Below are 12836 nucleotides of genomic sequence, written 5' to 3'. Positions count from 1 at the left end.
TTACACATGGATTCGTATTTTACCTCTATAGGGCAGCACCTCTACAATGCCAAGTCCAAGGATCACTCTCCCACTTGTCACCTACATACTGATTCTATACTTCCTGGCCAGGTAGAAGCCCAAGAAAGGTTTGTTGGTTGAATAAATAAATGAATTGTGAAAAGAGAAGCTGCATTTTTTACCAAATAGAAGTTAATTAATTCACTTATTTTTGGCAAAGACATTCCCCAGTACAAAGTACTGATGGGGTCTTCCCCAGCCTTTGAAATCCTATGCCTACTCTGGGGATCCCTAGAATTCGACCAGTTGCTCACAGGACAAGACAGCTATTTTTCCCTTTGAAGGGATTAGAGTTTAGGGGTTACAAGCCTTTCAGAGAGGTGACACCTTTGAGACTAGGGTGAGCTGGGCTTGGGAGCACACTAGAGGAAGTCTGGGACTGGTGGGGAGGAGCTGGAATGGATCAGGGTAGGAAGAAGGCCAGGACTGGGTGGAAGGGGCAGGACTTTGGCGAGGGAAAAGCTGTGGGGAGAGAGGTGGGATTCTAGTCGGAGGGCCAGGACTGAGAGGAAGGAGCTGCGTGAAGCGGTAACTTAGAGAAGCGGGAGCACGGGACTGGAAAGGAGGAGGGCCAAGGGGAGCGCAGCTCTAGTGAGGGGGATGGGACGAGGCGGAAAAGGAGGAGCCGCGGGGCGGGGCGGGCGGCAATAGGGCGGGCCGGGGGAATAAAAGCCTAGGCCCCGGGTTGCTGCTCGCGGCCTTCAGATCGTGCCCCTGGGCTTCTGTCTTCCTGACCTTGCTCGCGTGTCCTCCACTCCAACTATGGCCGCGTCCCTGCGCACCCCGCTGCTCCTGCTGGCTGCACTGACCCTGGCCCTAGCACTGGCCCTGAGCCCCACGGTCGGCGCGAGCCCCAGCAAGCTTCACCGAGTGGGCGGCCTGATGGATGCGGACGTGAACGAGGAGGGCGTGCAGCAGGCTCTCAACTTCGCCCTGAGTGAGTACAACAAGGCGAGCAACGACGCCTTCCACAGCCGCGCCATGCGGGTGGTGCGCGCCCGAAAGCAGGTGAGTCCCAGGGATGGGGTGCGGGGGCAGCTGGGCAGGTAGGGCGACCGGGATGCGGGATCCTGCGCCCCGGGAGGGCGTGGCCTTCTTGACGTCACCAGCCGCGCTCCTGTGGGTCCCCGTTGCTAGAGGATCACCCTCCAAGCCCCTGGAGGCCCTGCAGATGGGCCTAGACACCAACATGCCCAGGCTTCTGAGCCAGGCACTTTCCCTGGTCTTTCCTGTCGCCCATGCCAGATCCCGGACTCCTCTGTTTGTTGACAAGCCCCTGCGAACTCGTCACCAGGCGTGCCAGTGGGTCTCAGGTACTCCTGGTTGGTGCTCTGCCCTTCATTTCTGTTTTCAAGCATCAACCCCAACAAGAAGGACTTGGGTTAGGGTCAGGGCTCCTGTCCAACCCGCTAAGTCCCGACCCCAGCGTCATAGGACTGGGGGCTCAGTGTGAGCTCACAACTAAATGACCACAGGCAAAGGAAAACCAGACCTCACAGGCAGTCTGGCTGCCTTCCTGGCTTTGCCACTTGAATGATTTTCTTTAAGCACTATTTTCCTTTTTATGTTTTCTTCTGGCATAATTTGAGACTTACAGAGCAGTTGCAAAATTAGCACGTAGAATCCCTATAGGTCCTTCACTCTCAAATGTTAAAATTTTGCCTTATTTGCTTTATCTGCCTCCCTCCTTCCCCACGTGTGTGTGCGTACATATAGGCATTTGTTTCTCTGAACCTTTTGAGAGTATATTTTCCTAAAAACAAGGGCATTTCTTACATAATCACAGTACAAGTTTGAAAATCAGGAATCAGCACTGACACAATGATCTAATGCACAGACCTTATTCAGATGTCCCTGATTGTCCCACCAATGTCCTTTATAGCCGAGGACACTCCAGAGTTATGTGCTGCAGCCTCCTTTACCCTGGAGCAGCCTGTGTGTCTGTTTCATGACCTTGGCGTTCGTGAAGGGTCCAGCGAGTGCCTGCAGGTTGGCACTCAGTTTGGGTTGGCCTGAGGTTTTTCAGGATGAGATACCAGTCATGCAGAAGTGTTCTTCCCCAAGTCTCCTCTCAGCAGGTGCCACTAAACCGACCTCCAGGTCCTCCATGTGCCATGATATTTTGGGCCAGCAGGTACTGCAAACATCCTTCCTGCGGCAGAGCCCTCACTGATCCCCTGCTCCCCTGTTTGATCCCCAGCAAACACAGAGGCTTCCAGAATCTGGCCTGTGGTATCCAGGTGGATGCCACAGCAGAGGGTCTTACATGAGAATCCAAAGCTGCCTAGAGATCCTGGAGGACAGGCCCCCAGAGCTGCTTCACTCTGCAGGTCATACCCATGGAATAGGCTCTGGACTGTAAAGTCTCATTCCCCACCCTGAAATGGGTGCCCCACCCCCAGCAACCTGGGGCAGTTAAGTGCCTGCTGGGATAGAGAGGACCACACCTGACCCTGCCTCTACCAGCCTGTCCTGAGGTTCTAGACAGAAAAGGAGGGCAGTCATCAGAGTCCAGAAGAGGAAGGGAGGGAGCGTTAGGAAGGGCTACTGGGCCTTGTGCTTGTCCTTGAAAGAAGGCTAGAATTTAGACCAGCTGGCCTGCCTCCCAGTGGGGAGTAGAACAGTCATATAGCAACAAAGTATGGTGCTTCATGCCAGCGTTTATGGCCCTTTTCGTCCTCCTCTTGAAACTTCAGACAGTGGGTCAGGATCAGACCCATTTCTCTTGCAGCTGTCGGCTGACACTGTCCCCTTTGGATGGGACATGCATGCCCTGCTCACCAGGTCCCCACCAGCCTGCTCCCCTCTGGTGTGACACTAGCTTGGCACAGCTCACCAGCCCAGTGGAAAACTGACATCAGAGGGATCACAGGGCTTGCTTCTTGTCCACTCTGCAGAGCTTAGGCTCCTCTTCCCAAGGTTATCTGAGTTTTCACAGGTGTGTCTGGAGGATGCCTATGTGAGAACAGGCTTCTTTTCTGTCATCTCAAATGTGTGTAATCGTAACGTGTGATACACTTCAGAAATGTTCCCGTTACAAAGAGTTCTTAACAGCCATCTTTTATGGGCCTCAAACATCCGTGTGTGTGTGTGTGTGTGTGTGTGTGTGTGTGTGTGTGTGTGTGTAAAACCTGGTACATGAAATAGGAGTCTCGATGGGCTCCACTCTACTAACTGGACTGTAGCTTCCAGGTCATTATCACGTGAGTTTTCCTGAGGTGGATCCAGCCTTGACTCAGGCAGAGCTGTCACTTCGTCTTACTCTCTGACGTGGATCGTTGTGCTGGCACAGCTGACACCCTGGCTGATTCTCCATAGATGCACCTTCAGCTCTAGGGCCCAGTTAACAAAATTTTAGTGTCTGGCTTCCACTTGCCGTTTCCCTGCCTCTCTTCCCATGAGGCTGTGTGACACACCTTGTCAGAGCTGCACTGTCAACAAGTTACAAGGAGGGCCTGGAGCACAGTGGTTGGGCAGCAGTCAGGAGGCGCCAGGTCCCTCCTGGGTGCCAACCCCGCCAGCCATGGATGCTGGCCTGAGGTGCAACAGCATGAAGGTAACTGCCTGTGTCACGTGGGCAGGTACTGAAAACCATACCTACTCTTCCTGTGCATAGGTCGTGGCTGGGATGAACTACTTCTTGGACGTAGAGATCGGCCGAACCACATGTACCAAGTCCCAGCCCAATTTGGCCAGCTGTCCCTTCCATGACCAGCCACACCTGATGAAGGTATGGGCCTGATGTGGGCTAGGGGCCAGGCATGCAGGGCAGAGGCGTGGGTGTGTGTCTGTTGGATGTGTCTTGAGTGAGTGTTCTGGCTTGGGGGGATGTGTGAATGTTGGGTGTGGGGGGGAGATGGTGAATGATGTGCAGATGCCTAATTTGAATTTATAAGCGAGTCTGAGCTGGGCCTTGGGGCAGCATGTGGCAGGATTGTTGCCCGCTGGATGGACTAGAATCAGTGGGGCAGAAAGGGCGCTTTAATCCCATCCTCACTGGAACAGAGTAGAGGGAATTAGAGGCCTGTAAGGGGAGAGACCCTTCCATGCTGTCCTGTTCACAGAACGGCAGCCTGTCACTGGGCTTGACTGGTTATTTGGAGCTCTTAGCCTCTGGGAAGAGCTCCACCCTCTTGTTACCTCCCTAAATACCTGCTGCTTTCGCGGTGGATTCCAGGACCTGGCTCCTTTCTTCTGGACCTGTCTTGGTTCTGACTCCCTGGAGATGGAAGAACTCTTGGCTGGGAGGTCTTGCATGGGCTGCTCCTTAAATGGCTATGCTGGGGCTCCAACAGTGTGGAATCCTGTGGGGGGAAGGGTGTGCAGCATGCCATCTCCTGTACTTGGAGTGATGGGAGGGGTGACAGGCAGGCCATTGTTGAGTCTTGTTTAGTAGTCTGGGGCTGGGTGGGGGAGGGGCTGAAAGTCCCAGCAAACAACCACAGTTCTTCACCTGCACTTCTGAGATCTCCTGTTGGACGATTTCCTTTTCTACTATAACCCTAACCTCTGTGTTCCCTTTTGCAGAAAGCATTCTGCTCTTTCCAGATATACAGTGTTCCCTGGCTGAGCAAGATCTCCATGGTGAAGTCCAGCTGCCAGGACGCATAGAAGACAAATGACAAGCTGGGCCACACTGACTGCGTCTCATTTGCACCTCGCTCCCTGCACCCCCCTCCCAGTAGAGTTCCTAAGCTTTAGATGGGTGAGCCCACCTTGGTGGAATCCCCTCAGTGTACTGGCCCCAGGAGACAAATAGAGAAAGCTTCTTGAGCATTGTTTGCAGTTAAGTGGCCCTAACTTGTTTATTTCTTTTAATTGCTTTCCAGATGCACCTGTCCCTGGTGCACACATTCTGCTCCTACTCTAAGCAATAAAAATCAACATAGCTGCTCCTTGAGTTGTTCACTGTCTTGGGGACATGCCTAAAGGGTTTAGATAGTAACTGTATGAAGAGCTTGTCCTGCTAGCTCTGGAGGCCAGAGGAGGGGACAAGAGCTGACACATAGGTCCACAGGCCACAGTGGGCATGTCAGGGGAATATGCTGCCCCTTTCCAATGACTGAGTATGGAGGGGGGCTGGGAAGCCAGGCCTCTGGTTGTCACCATACCAGATAAGAAAGAGGAGGGGTCCTAGACTGCTGGCTCTGGAGACTTGGCTGCTGCATCTGAAAAGAACTCAGACAGTGGGCAGGCCTGCACAGGAAGAAGGGGTCAGATGGAGCCCGTAGCCCATGACCTCCCTCAGCAGGTTTCTGCAGGGCCATAGGTTTCAGCCAGGTGTGCTGAGCTGATCAGACCCCTGGGACTGATGTGTCTGGTCAGGTTCCCTAGAGACTAAAGAAATAAGGCTTTAGGTCTACTTTTTCCCACAAGACTTTAGATACCAGTGAGGAGTTGAAGATAGAAATTAAAGTATATGCGTGTATTTTTAACTGGGGAAATGCCAGTCACAGTCAGTCACAGTTAACTCCAGGCTTGGAAAAGGAAGAGTGGAAGCAGCGCATGCTCTGATAGGTTCCGGTCTACAAAGGTTTTAGGGATTTACACTCATCAGCCCTTTCTGGACCCCAGTTGAAAACAAGTCTCTGTGTAGAACTTCATGTGAGGGATGTGGAGTTTAAAACACAACTGGGACTGCCATATAGCGGGCTTTCTTCTTGATTAACAGGGAATGTCATTTCTTAAGGTCGCCATATTCCATAGAATAGAGGATACTTAGTGCCCCAAATAGGAAAGATCCAGTCCTAAACATAGGCAACGAAACACAGCCCCGCTTCCTGCACTGTGCTCCCTGAAGTCCCTACAGTGATAGTTCCCTCCTGGGCATGGGGACTGGGGACTTTCTAGGGGTGGTACTGCTGGGGTGAGTCCTCTATACCTGCCCAGCTCACAGTAGTTGTTACTGGGAAAATGATGTCGAAAACTTGACACTTGTCTTCGTGAAGGAAAGACTTCAATCAAGAGAGAAATTGTGCAGCATGAACAGCAGAACTTTATTAGTGAAAGAGAATATACTCAGACATGGAGCGCGCTGACCCAAGGGAGGGAAGCAGCCTTTCCTTACGTTGCATAATGATGTTTATTTCTATGGGTAGAATTGCCTCCCCCTCGCCCTTTTACTTCTGGGTACCTAGTCCTCTAGCATTTAGCACTGCATTTCTCTGATTTAGGGTCATGGGTAAACACATGCCCTTGGTTTTGGGGGATGTATAAACACATCCCTTTGGGGTATGTGAAAACCTGGGATCCTGTTGGGTTAGTAAGGTATTGTGAAAACAGGATGGGCTCCCCCACTTCTCTGACTTTTAACAACATATCTCTTCGATTTAAAGGTATGTATAGCCTGGAGTCCTGCTGGGCAGCTGCCATGGGTCTTGACCCAAGTAGGTGCTGCAGCAAGGGGCTTTCTCACCGGGGATAAATTTTTTCTTCTCTTGCTTATTTCTGTCTATATACCTACGCTATCAATGTGGCTCACTCTGGGGACTCAGAACAAGAAATGGCAAAGGGGACCCACACAGCCTGCTCGGGGGCACAGCACCCCACATGCTGCTGCCGTACCCAGCAAGGATAGACTAAGAGTACGGAAGTCTGTGGGGAGGACTATCCCCTTCCAGCCTGCCTCGTTGGTGACAAACTGGCCAGGAGTATTTGTGCCTTGTCTCATTTTCACCAGCGGGCAGCAGAACCTGATCACCCTAGACTTTATTTAAGGAAAGGGCTTTGACCTTAGATAAGTGAAGCACTGCCCACAGGTTCAGAGCTGGGGAAATTTGGGCCTGGGCCTGGTGGGGACAAGGGGATGGCATGGCCATGTTGGGAGAGGGGCCTGGCCAAACAGACTGTAGATAGAAGTGGTAGCCTGGGGCGATGGCCTTCCTACAGTGTCTGTGCCGCCTTGGGGGGAAAATCTTGATTTTACACAAGCAACCAGCACCCAGGCACTGCAGTGAAACGCTGGTTTCATGGAGAGCCATGCCTTGGGGCACTTTCAATTCAACTCTCTTCCTCATGGTAATTGGACGCGGGGGGGATGCTGGGCAGACAGAGGGTGGGGTTTGGGGGAGGGACAGGAAGGGGCTGAGTACACAGCTCAGCTCACTGTGCCTCCCACAACTTAGTGTCAGGAATCTGTGTCCTTCTTGCTCCACCTAGGCCTCCGGCTTCACAGCACAGCCCGCAGTGGATCCAGTTGGAGCCACCACAGGTTTCCCTCCTAGGTAAGGGGCAGGCCTGTGGATGCCGAGACTCTGGGGCTCTGAGGTGATGTGACCCAGAAGGCTCCTTGACCCGGACATCACAGCGACTAGTGTGTCTTAGGGAAGCACAGCCGTGTGACTTTCACTACACGGTTTTACTTGGACAATTATTTATTTTAAATGTAAATATAAGTGTATAATTTATATAAAACATCCATATTAATAGATTTCGCACAGTGCCCGCCTCTGAGTAAACATAGAACAGGTTGTAGATAATTTGACTGATCTAATGATGTGGTTTAAAATATGGTCCCATATTCTCCTTGCATGGAAAGGTGGGTTCTGGGAGTCGCCTCTTGACTCGGTGGGCTTGTGACTGCTTCAACTGAAAACTGCAGAGAAAGTGACCCTGTGACTTCCAAGATGGGGTCAGAGAAGTCCCCCAGGCTTCTGCCAAGCTCTCTTGGACACTTGCCACAGGTAAAGCCAGTGTCCGTCTGAGGATCGCTGCTTCTCAAGACCACCACGCTGGAGAGGCCTCTGCAGGTATGCGCTTGACAGCTCAGCTGAGCTCCTGGCCAAAGCTGGCATCACCTGCCAGCCAGGAGAGATGGCCACCATGGATGTTCAGCCCCCTGAGCTCCCAGGTGAGTGCAGCCCCACTGGCATCTGACCGTAGTCACATGAGAGCTCCCAAGAAAGAACTGCCCAGCTACTCCCTTCCTGAATTCCTGGTCCACAGAACTGTGAGCAAGAGAAAATGGTTGTTGTACCACACCTCCAGATGTTAAGAAGATTTGTCTCAGCAACACAGCAGTGGGTCTGGGACACACTGTGTGTGTTTGTGTGTGTGTGTGTGTGTGTGTGTGTGTGCCTTAAAGGGGGTGAAGCCCAGGGAGCCAGATGGCTTGGATGAGAATTCTGCTGGCTGTGTGACCTTGGCAAGTTCCTTACTCTGTCTGAGCCCCACTTGTCATCACTTAGTGGACAGTACGAATCCCTTTCTCTTGGGATTATGGGGCTTCCATTTGTTCACGTGTGTAAAGCACCTAGAACAGTGCAGTTACACAAATAGATATTATTATTCCAGTCAGAATGTTAACAGATTTTATTTTACGTGTTATCTCCTAAGAGTTTAATTTCATTTTTTCTTTCTTTTTTTTTTTAAATTAAATGTTACTGTGGTGACAATTGTTAGTAAAGTTAACATAGGTTTCAGGTGTAAAATTCTGTTGGCTGTTCACCACCCAGAGTCAGTTCTCCTTCCATCACCATATATTTGATCATTTTTACCCCCTGCCCCTTTACCTTCCGGTAACCACTAAACTATTGTCTGTTGTCGCATCCAGCCCAACAGGTGCAGTGAGAGAACAAGAAGGGGCAGTGAAGGGTTAAGAAAGAAACAGAAATCAAAAGATTTATGCAGTAGGGACCAGGGGTCTCATAGCCTCAAAGGACTGAGAGCCCGGAATCGGGCCACCTTGTGGCTTTTATTGATGTACACACAAGGAAGTAACATTGTTTTCTCCATGGTCTGTGAATTTCATACATTATACTAGGAAACTGATTCAAACCAATCACCATTGCCTGCAAGCGGCCGGAACCGAAAGTGCCACAATGTCTTAGTAATTGTTGCATGTATCTCCCCAAGGGACAAAACCTTTATGCTGAAACTTACTGATATGAATAGATGGAGAAGTGATGTTATCACACCATTGAATCTCTTCCCAAGCAGGTTGTGGGAAGGAATGCAGCCACAGAGGCAGAAGCTCTCCTTAGCTGGGGGAAGGTAGGAGGTCTACGCACACCTCTATCAATCCCGTGAGTTCTCCAGATGGCCCCTATGCGACTGAACAACCTGTCTTAGGTTGTTCTTCCCCTGAGGAATCTTACCCGTCATTGGCTAACCAGCCATCCTCCAGGGCCAAACAGGGAGACATAAAGTGTAAGCACAAAGGTGAATCAAAGTCCCTGAAAGGATCAGTCTCACAGACTCTCCTCTCTTTAGGGGTAGGAATGAGGGAACAGACTGGTAGGCTCCTGCGAGACAACAGTCTGTGTCTATGCGTTTCTGTTTTGTTCCTTTGTTGTTTTCAGTTTTATATACCACATATCAATGAAATCATATGGTTCTCTTTTTTTTTCTGTCTGACTTATTTCACTTACAAGATCCATCCATGTTGTCACAAATGACTCTATTTCATCTTTTCGTACTGCCGAATAGTATGTCATTGTATATGAAATACTATACCACATCTTCTTTATCCATTCATCTATTGAATGACACTGGTTGTTTCCATGTCTTGGCCACCATAAAAAAAGCTATAATTAACATCGGAGTACATATAACTTTACAGATACATGTTTTCAGATTTTTTTGGTAGATACCCAGAGAGAGATTCCTGGGTCATATGGTAATGCTACACTTAATTTTTTGAGGAACCTCCACACTGCCTTCCATAGCGGCTGCACCAGTCTGCATTCCCACCAAAAATGTATGAGGTTTCCTTTTTTTCACAGCCTCTCCTCTTATTGTTTGTCTTGTTGATGATAGCCATTCTAAATGGTGTGAGATGATATCTCATTGTGGTTTTTATTTGCCTTTCTCTGATGATTAGTGATGTTGAGCACTTTTCCATGTCTATTGGCCATCTGTGTATTCTTTTTGGAGAAATATCTATTCAGAGCCTCTGCCCAAATTTTTTTTTCATTAGTTTCAGGTGCACAAGACAAAGTAATACTTAGACGTTTATCATTTATATCCCTCACACTGTGGAACCCCCTCCCCCATCCACTATCCCTCTGACATCTCACACAGCCATCACATTTCCACTGTCTCCACTCCCAATGCTGTACTCCGCCTCTTGTAAGTATATACATACATACACACACACACACACACACACACACACACACATATACACATATATATATATATATGAATTATACTTGGCATTCATTATTGTTCAGCTTTAGGTGTACAGTGCAGTGATCAGGCATCTACATCATCCCTGAGGTGGTCTCCCAAATGTGGCAAGTGTCCATCGGATACCCTACAGAATCTTTACAACATTATTGATTACGTTCCTCAAATTAATTTTCAAAACCTTGAGGCCACCTTGTGGTTACCGACTGTTTTCTAATCCCCTCACCTTCCCCCTTATCCCCACCCCCCGCCAATCTAACAACCCTCAGTTTTTCCTCTTTGTCTCCAAAACTGTTTCTCATTAGTTCATTCACTTATTCTCTTCTTTAGATTCTGCATATAAGTGAGATCATATGGTACTTGTCTTTCTCTGTCTGACTTATTTCACTTAACATAATGTTCTCTAGGTCCATCCATGTTGTTGGAAATGGTAAGATTTCTTTCTTCTTTATGGCTGTGTAATACTCCATTGTATAAAAGTACCACAATTTCTTAATCCAGTCATCTACCAATGGGCATTTTGGTTGTTTCCGTGTCTTGGCTATTGTGTATAGTGCTGAAATAAACATAGGAGTGCATAAAGATTTTTGAATTGGAGTTTTGGATTTCCCCGGATAGATACCTAGAAGTGGAATTACTGGATCATAGAGTAGTTCCATTTTCAGATTTTTGGGATACCTCCATACTGTTTTCCATAGTGGCTGCACCAATCTGCAATCCCACGAACAGTGCACAAGTGTTGCCTTTTCTCCACATCTGTGCCAGCAATTGTTGTTTGTTGATTTATTGATGATAGCCATTTTGACTGGGGTGAGGTGGTATCTCATTGTAGTTTTTATTTGCATTTCTCTGATGGTTAGTGAGGTTGAGCATTTCTTCATTTGTCTGTTTGCCATCTATATGTCCTTTTTAGAAAAATGTCTCTTCAAGTCCTCTGCCCATTTTTTAATTGGGTTGTTTGTTTTTTGGGAGTTGAGTTGAGTGAGTTTTTTATAGCTTTGTGATATTAACCCCTTATCAGATATGTCATTGGCAAATATCTTTTCCCATTCAGTAGGATCCCTTTTTGTTTTATTGATGGTTTCCTTTGCTGAGAAAAAAACTTTTTAGTTTGATGTAATCCCACATGCTTATATTTTCTCTTTCCTCGTGCGAGGGGATATATCAGTAAAAATTTTACTCCGGATAATGTCTGTGAAGTTTCTTCCTATATTTTTCTCTAGGTATTTTATGGTTTCAGATCTTACATTTAAGTCTTTAAGCCATTTTGAATTTATTTTTGTATATGGTGTACAGAGGTGGTCCAGCTTCATTATTTTGCATGTGTCTGTCCAGGTTTCCCAGCACCATTTATTGAATAGACTGTCTTTACCCCACCATACATTCTTGCTTCCATTGTCGTAGATTAAATGGCCATATAAGCATGGATTTATTTCTGGACTCTCTATTCTGTTCCATTGATCTATGTGTCTGTTTTTATGCCAGTACCATGCTGTTTTGATTACTGTAGCCTTGTAGTATAATTTGAAGTCAGGATTGTTATACCTCCCACTTTGTTCTTATTTCTCAAGATTGCTGAGGCTATCCAGGGTCTTTTATGGTCCTATATAAATTTTAGAATTATATGTTCTATTTCTGTGAAAAACGTCGTTGGTAGTTTGATAGGAATTGTGTTGAATATGTATATTGCCTTAGGCAGTATGGACATTTTAACTATATTAATTCTTCCTATCCATGAACATGATATGTGTTTCCATCTATTTATATCTTCTTTCATTTCTTTCTTCAGTGTCTTATAATTTTCTGAGTACAGATCTTTTACTTTTTTGGTAAATTTATTCCCAGGTATTTTATACTCTTTGGAGCAATTGTAAATGGGATTGTTTTTTTAATTTCTCCTTCTGATGTTTTATTATTGGTATATACAAATGCAACTGATTTCTGAATATTAATTTTGTATTCTGCTACTTTACTAAATTCATCTATCAGCTCTAATAGTTTCTTGGTGGAGTCTTTAGGGTTCTCTATATATAGTATCATATCATCTGCATATAATGATAATTCTACTTCCTCCTTACGAATTTGGATGCTTTTATATTTCTTTTTCTTGTCTGATTACTGTGACTAGAACTCACAGTACTATGTTGAATGGAAGAGGAGATAGTGGGCAACCTTGCCTTGTTCCTGATCTCAGGGGGGATGGTTTTACATTTTCTCCATTGAGTATGATGTTAGCTGTGGGTTTGTCATATGTGGCCTTTATTATGTTGAGATGTGATTCTTCTATTCCCACTTTCTTAAGAGTTTTTATCATAAATGGCTGCTGGATTTTGTGAAATGTATTTTCTGCATCTATTGATATGATCACATGATTTTTATTTTTCATTTTGTTAATGTGGTGTATCACATTAATTGATTTGTGGATGTTGAACCACCCCTGTACACCAGGGATGAATCCTACTTGATCATGGTGTATGATCTTTTTAATGTATTGCTGAATTCTGTTCGCTAATATTTTGTTGAGGGTTTTTGCATCTATGTTCCTTAGAGATATCGGCCTGTAGTTTTCTTTTTTGTGGTGTCTTTGTCTGCTTTTGGGATCAGGGTGATAGTGGCTTCGTAAAAAGTGTTTGGAAGTCTTCCCTCCT

General features: G+C 47.1%; 1 protein-coding gene across 1 annotated transcript; it reads left to right on the top strand.

Annotated features, from left to right (window-relative positions):
• Positions 1–470: 470 nt before the first annotated feature.
• LOC308491281 (cystatin-C-like) lies at positions 471–4955 on the top strand. Its single transcript, XM_081034556.1, has 3 exons — positions 471–1068; positions 3677–3790; positions 4588–4955. Exons 1-3 carry the CDS (start codon positions 823–825, stop codon positions 4669–4671), a joined length of 444 nt encoding a protein of 147 aa, XP_080890682.1. The 5' UTR covers positions 471–822; the 3' UTR covers positions 4672–4955.
• Positions 4956–12836: the final 7881 nt, after the last annotated feature.

Source organism: Rhinolophus hipposideros (genome assembly GCF_964194185.1).
Source record: "Rhinolophus hipposideros genome assembly, chromosome: 22".
In the NCBI taxonomy this organism is placed as follows: Eukaryota; Metazoa; Chordata; class Mammalia; order Chiroptera; family Rhinolophidae; genus Rhinolophus; species Rhinolophus hipposideros.
This window is presented reverse-complemented; position numbering and strand designations above follow the sequence as displayed.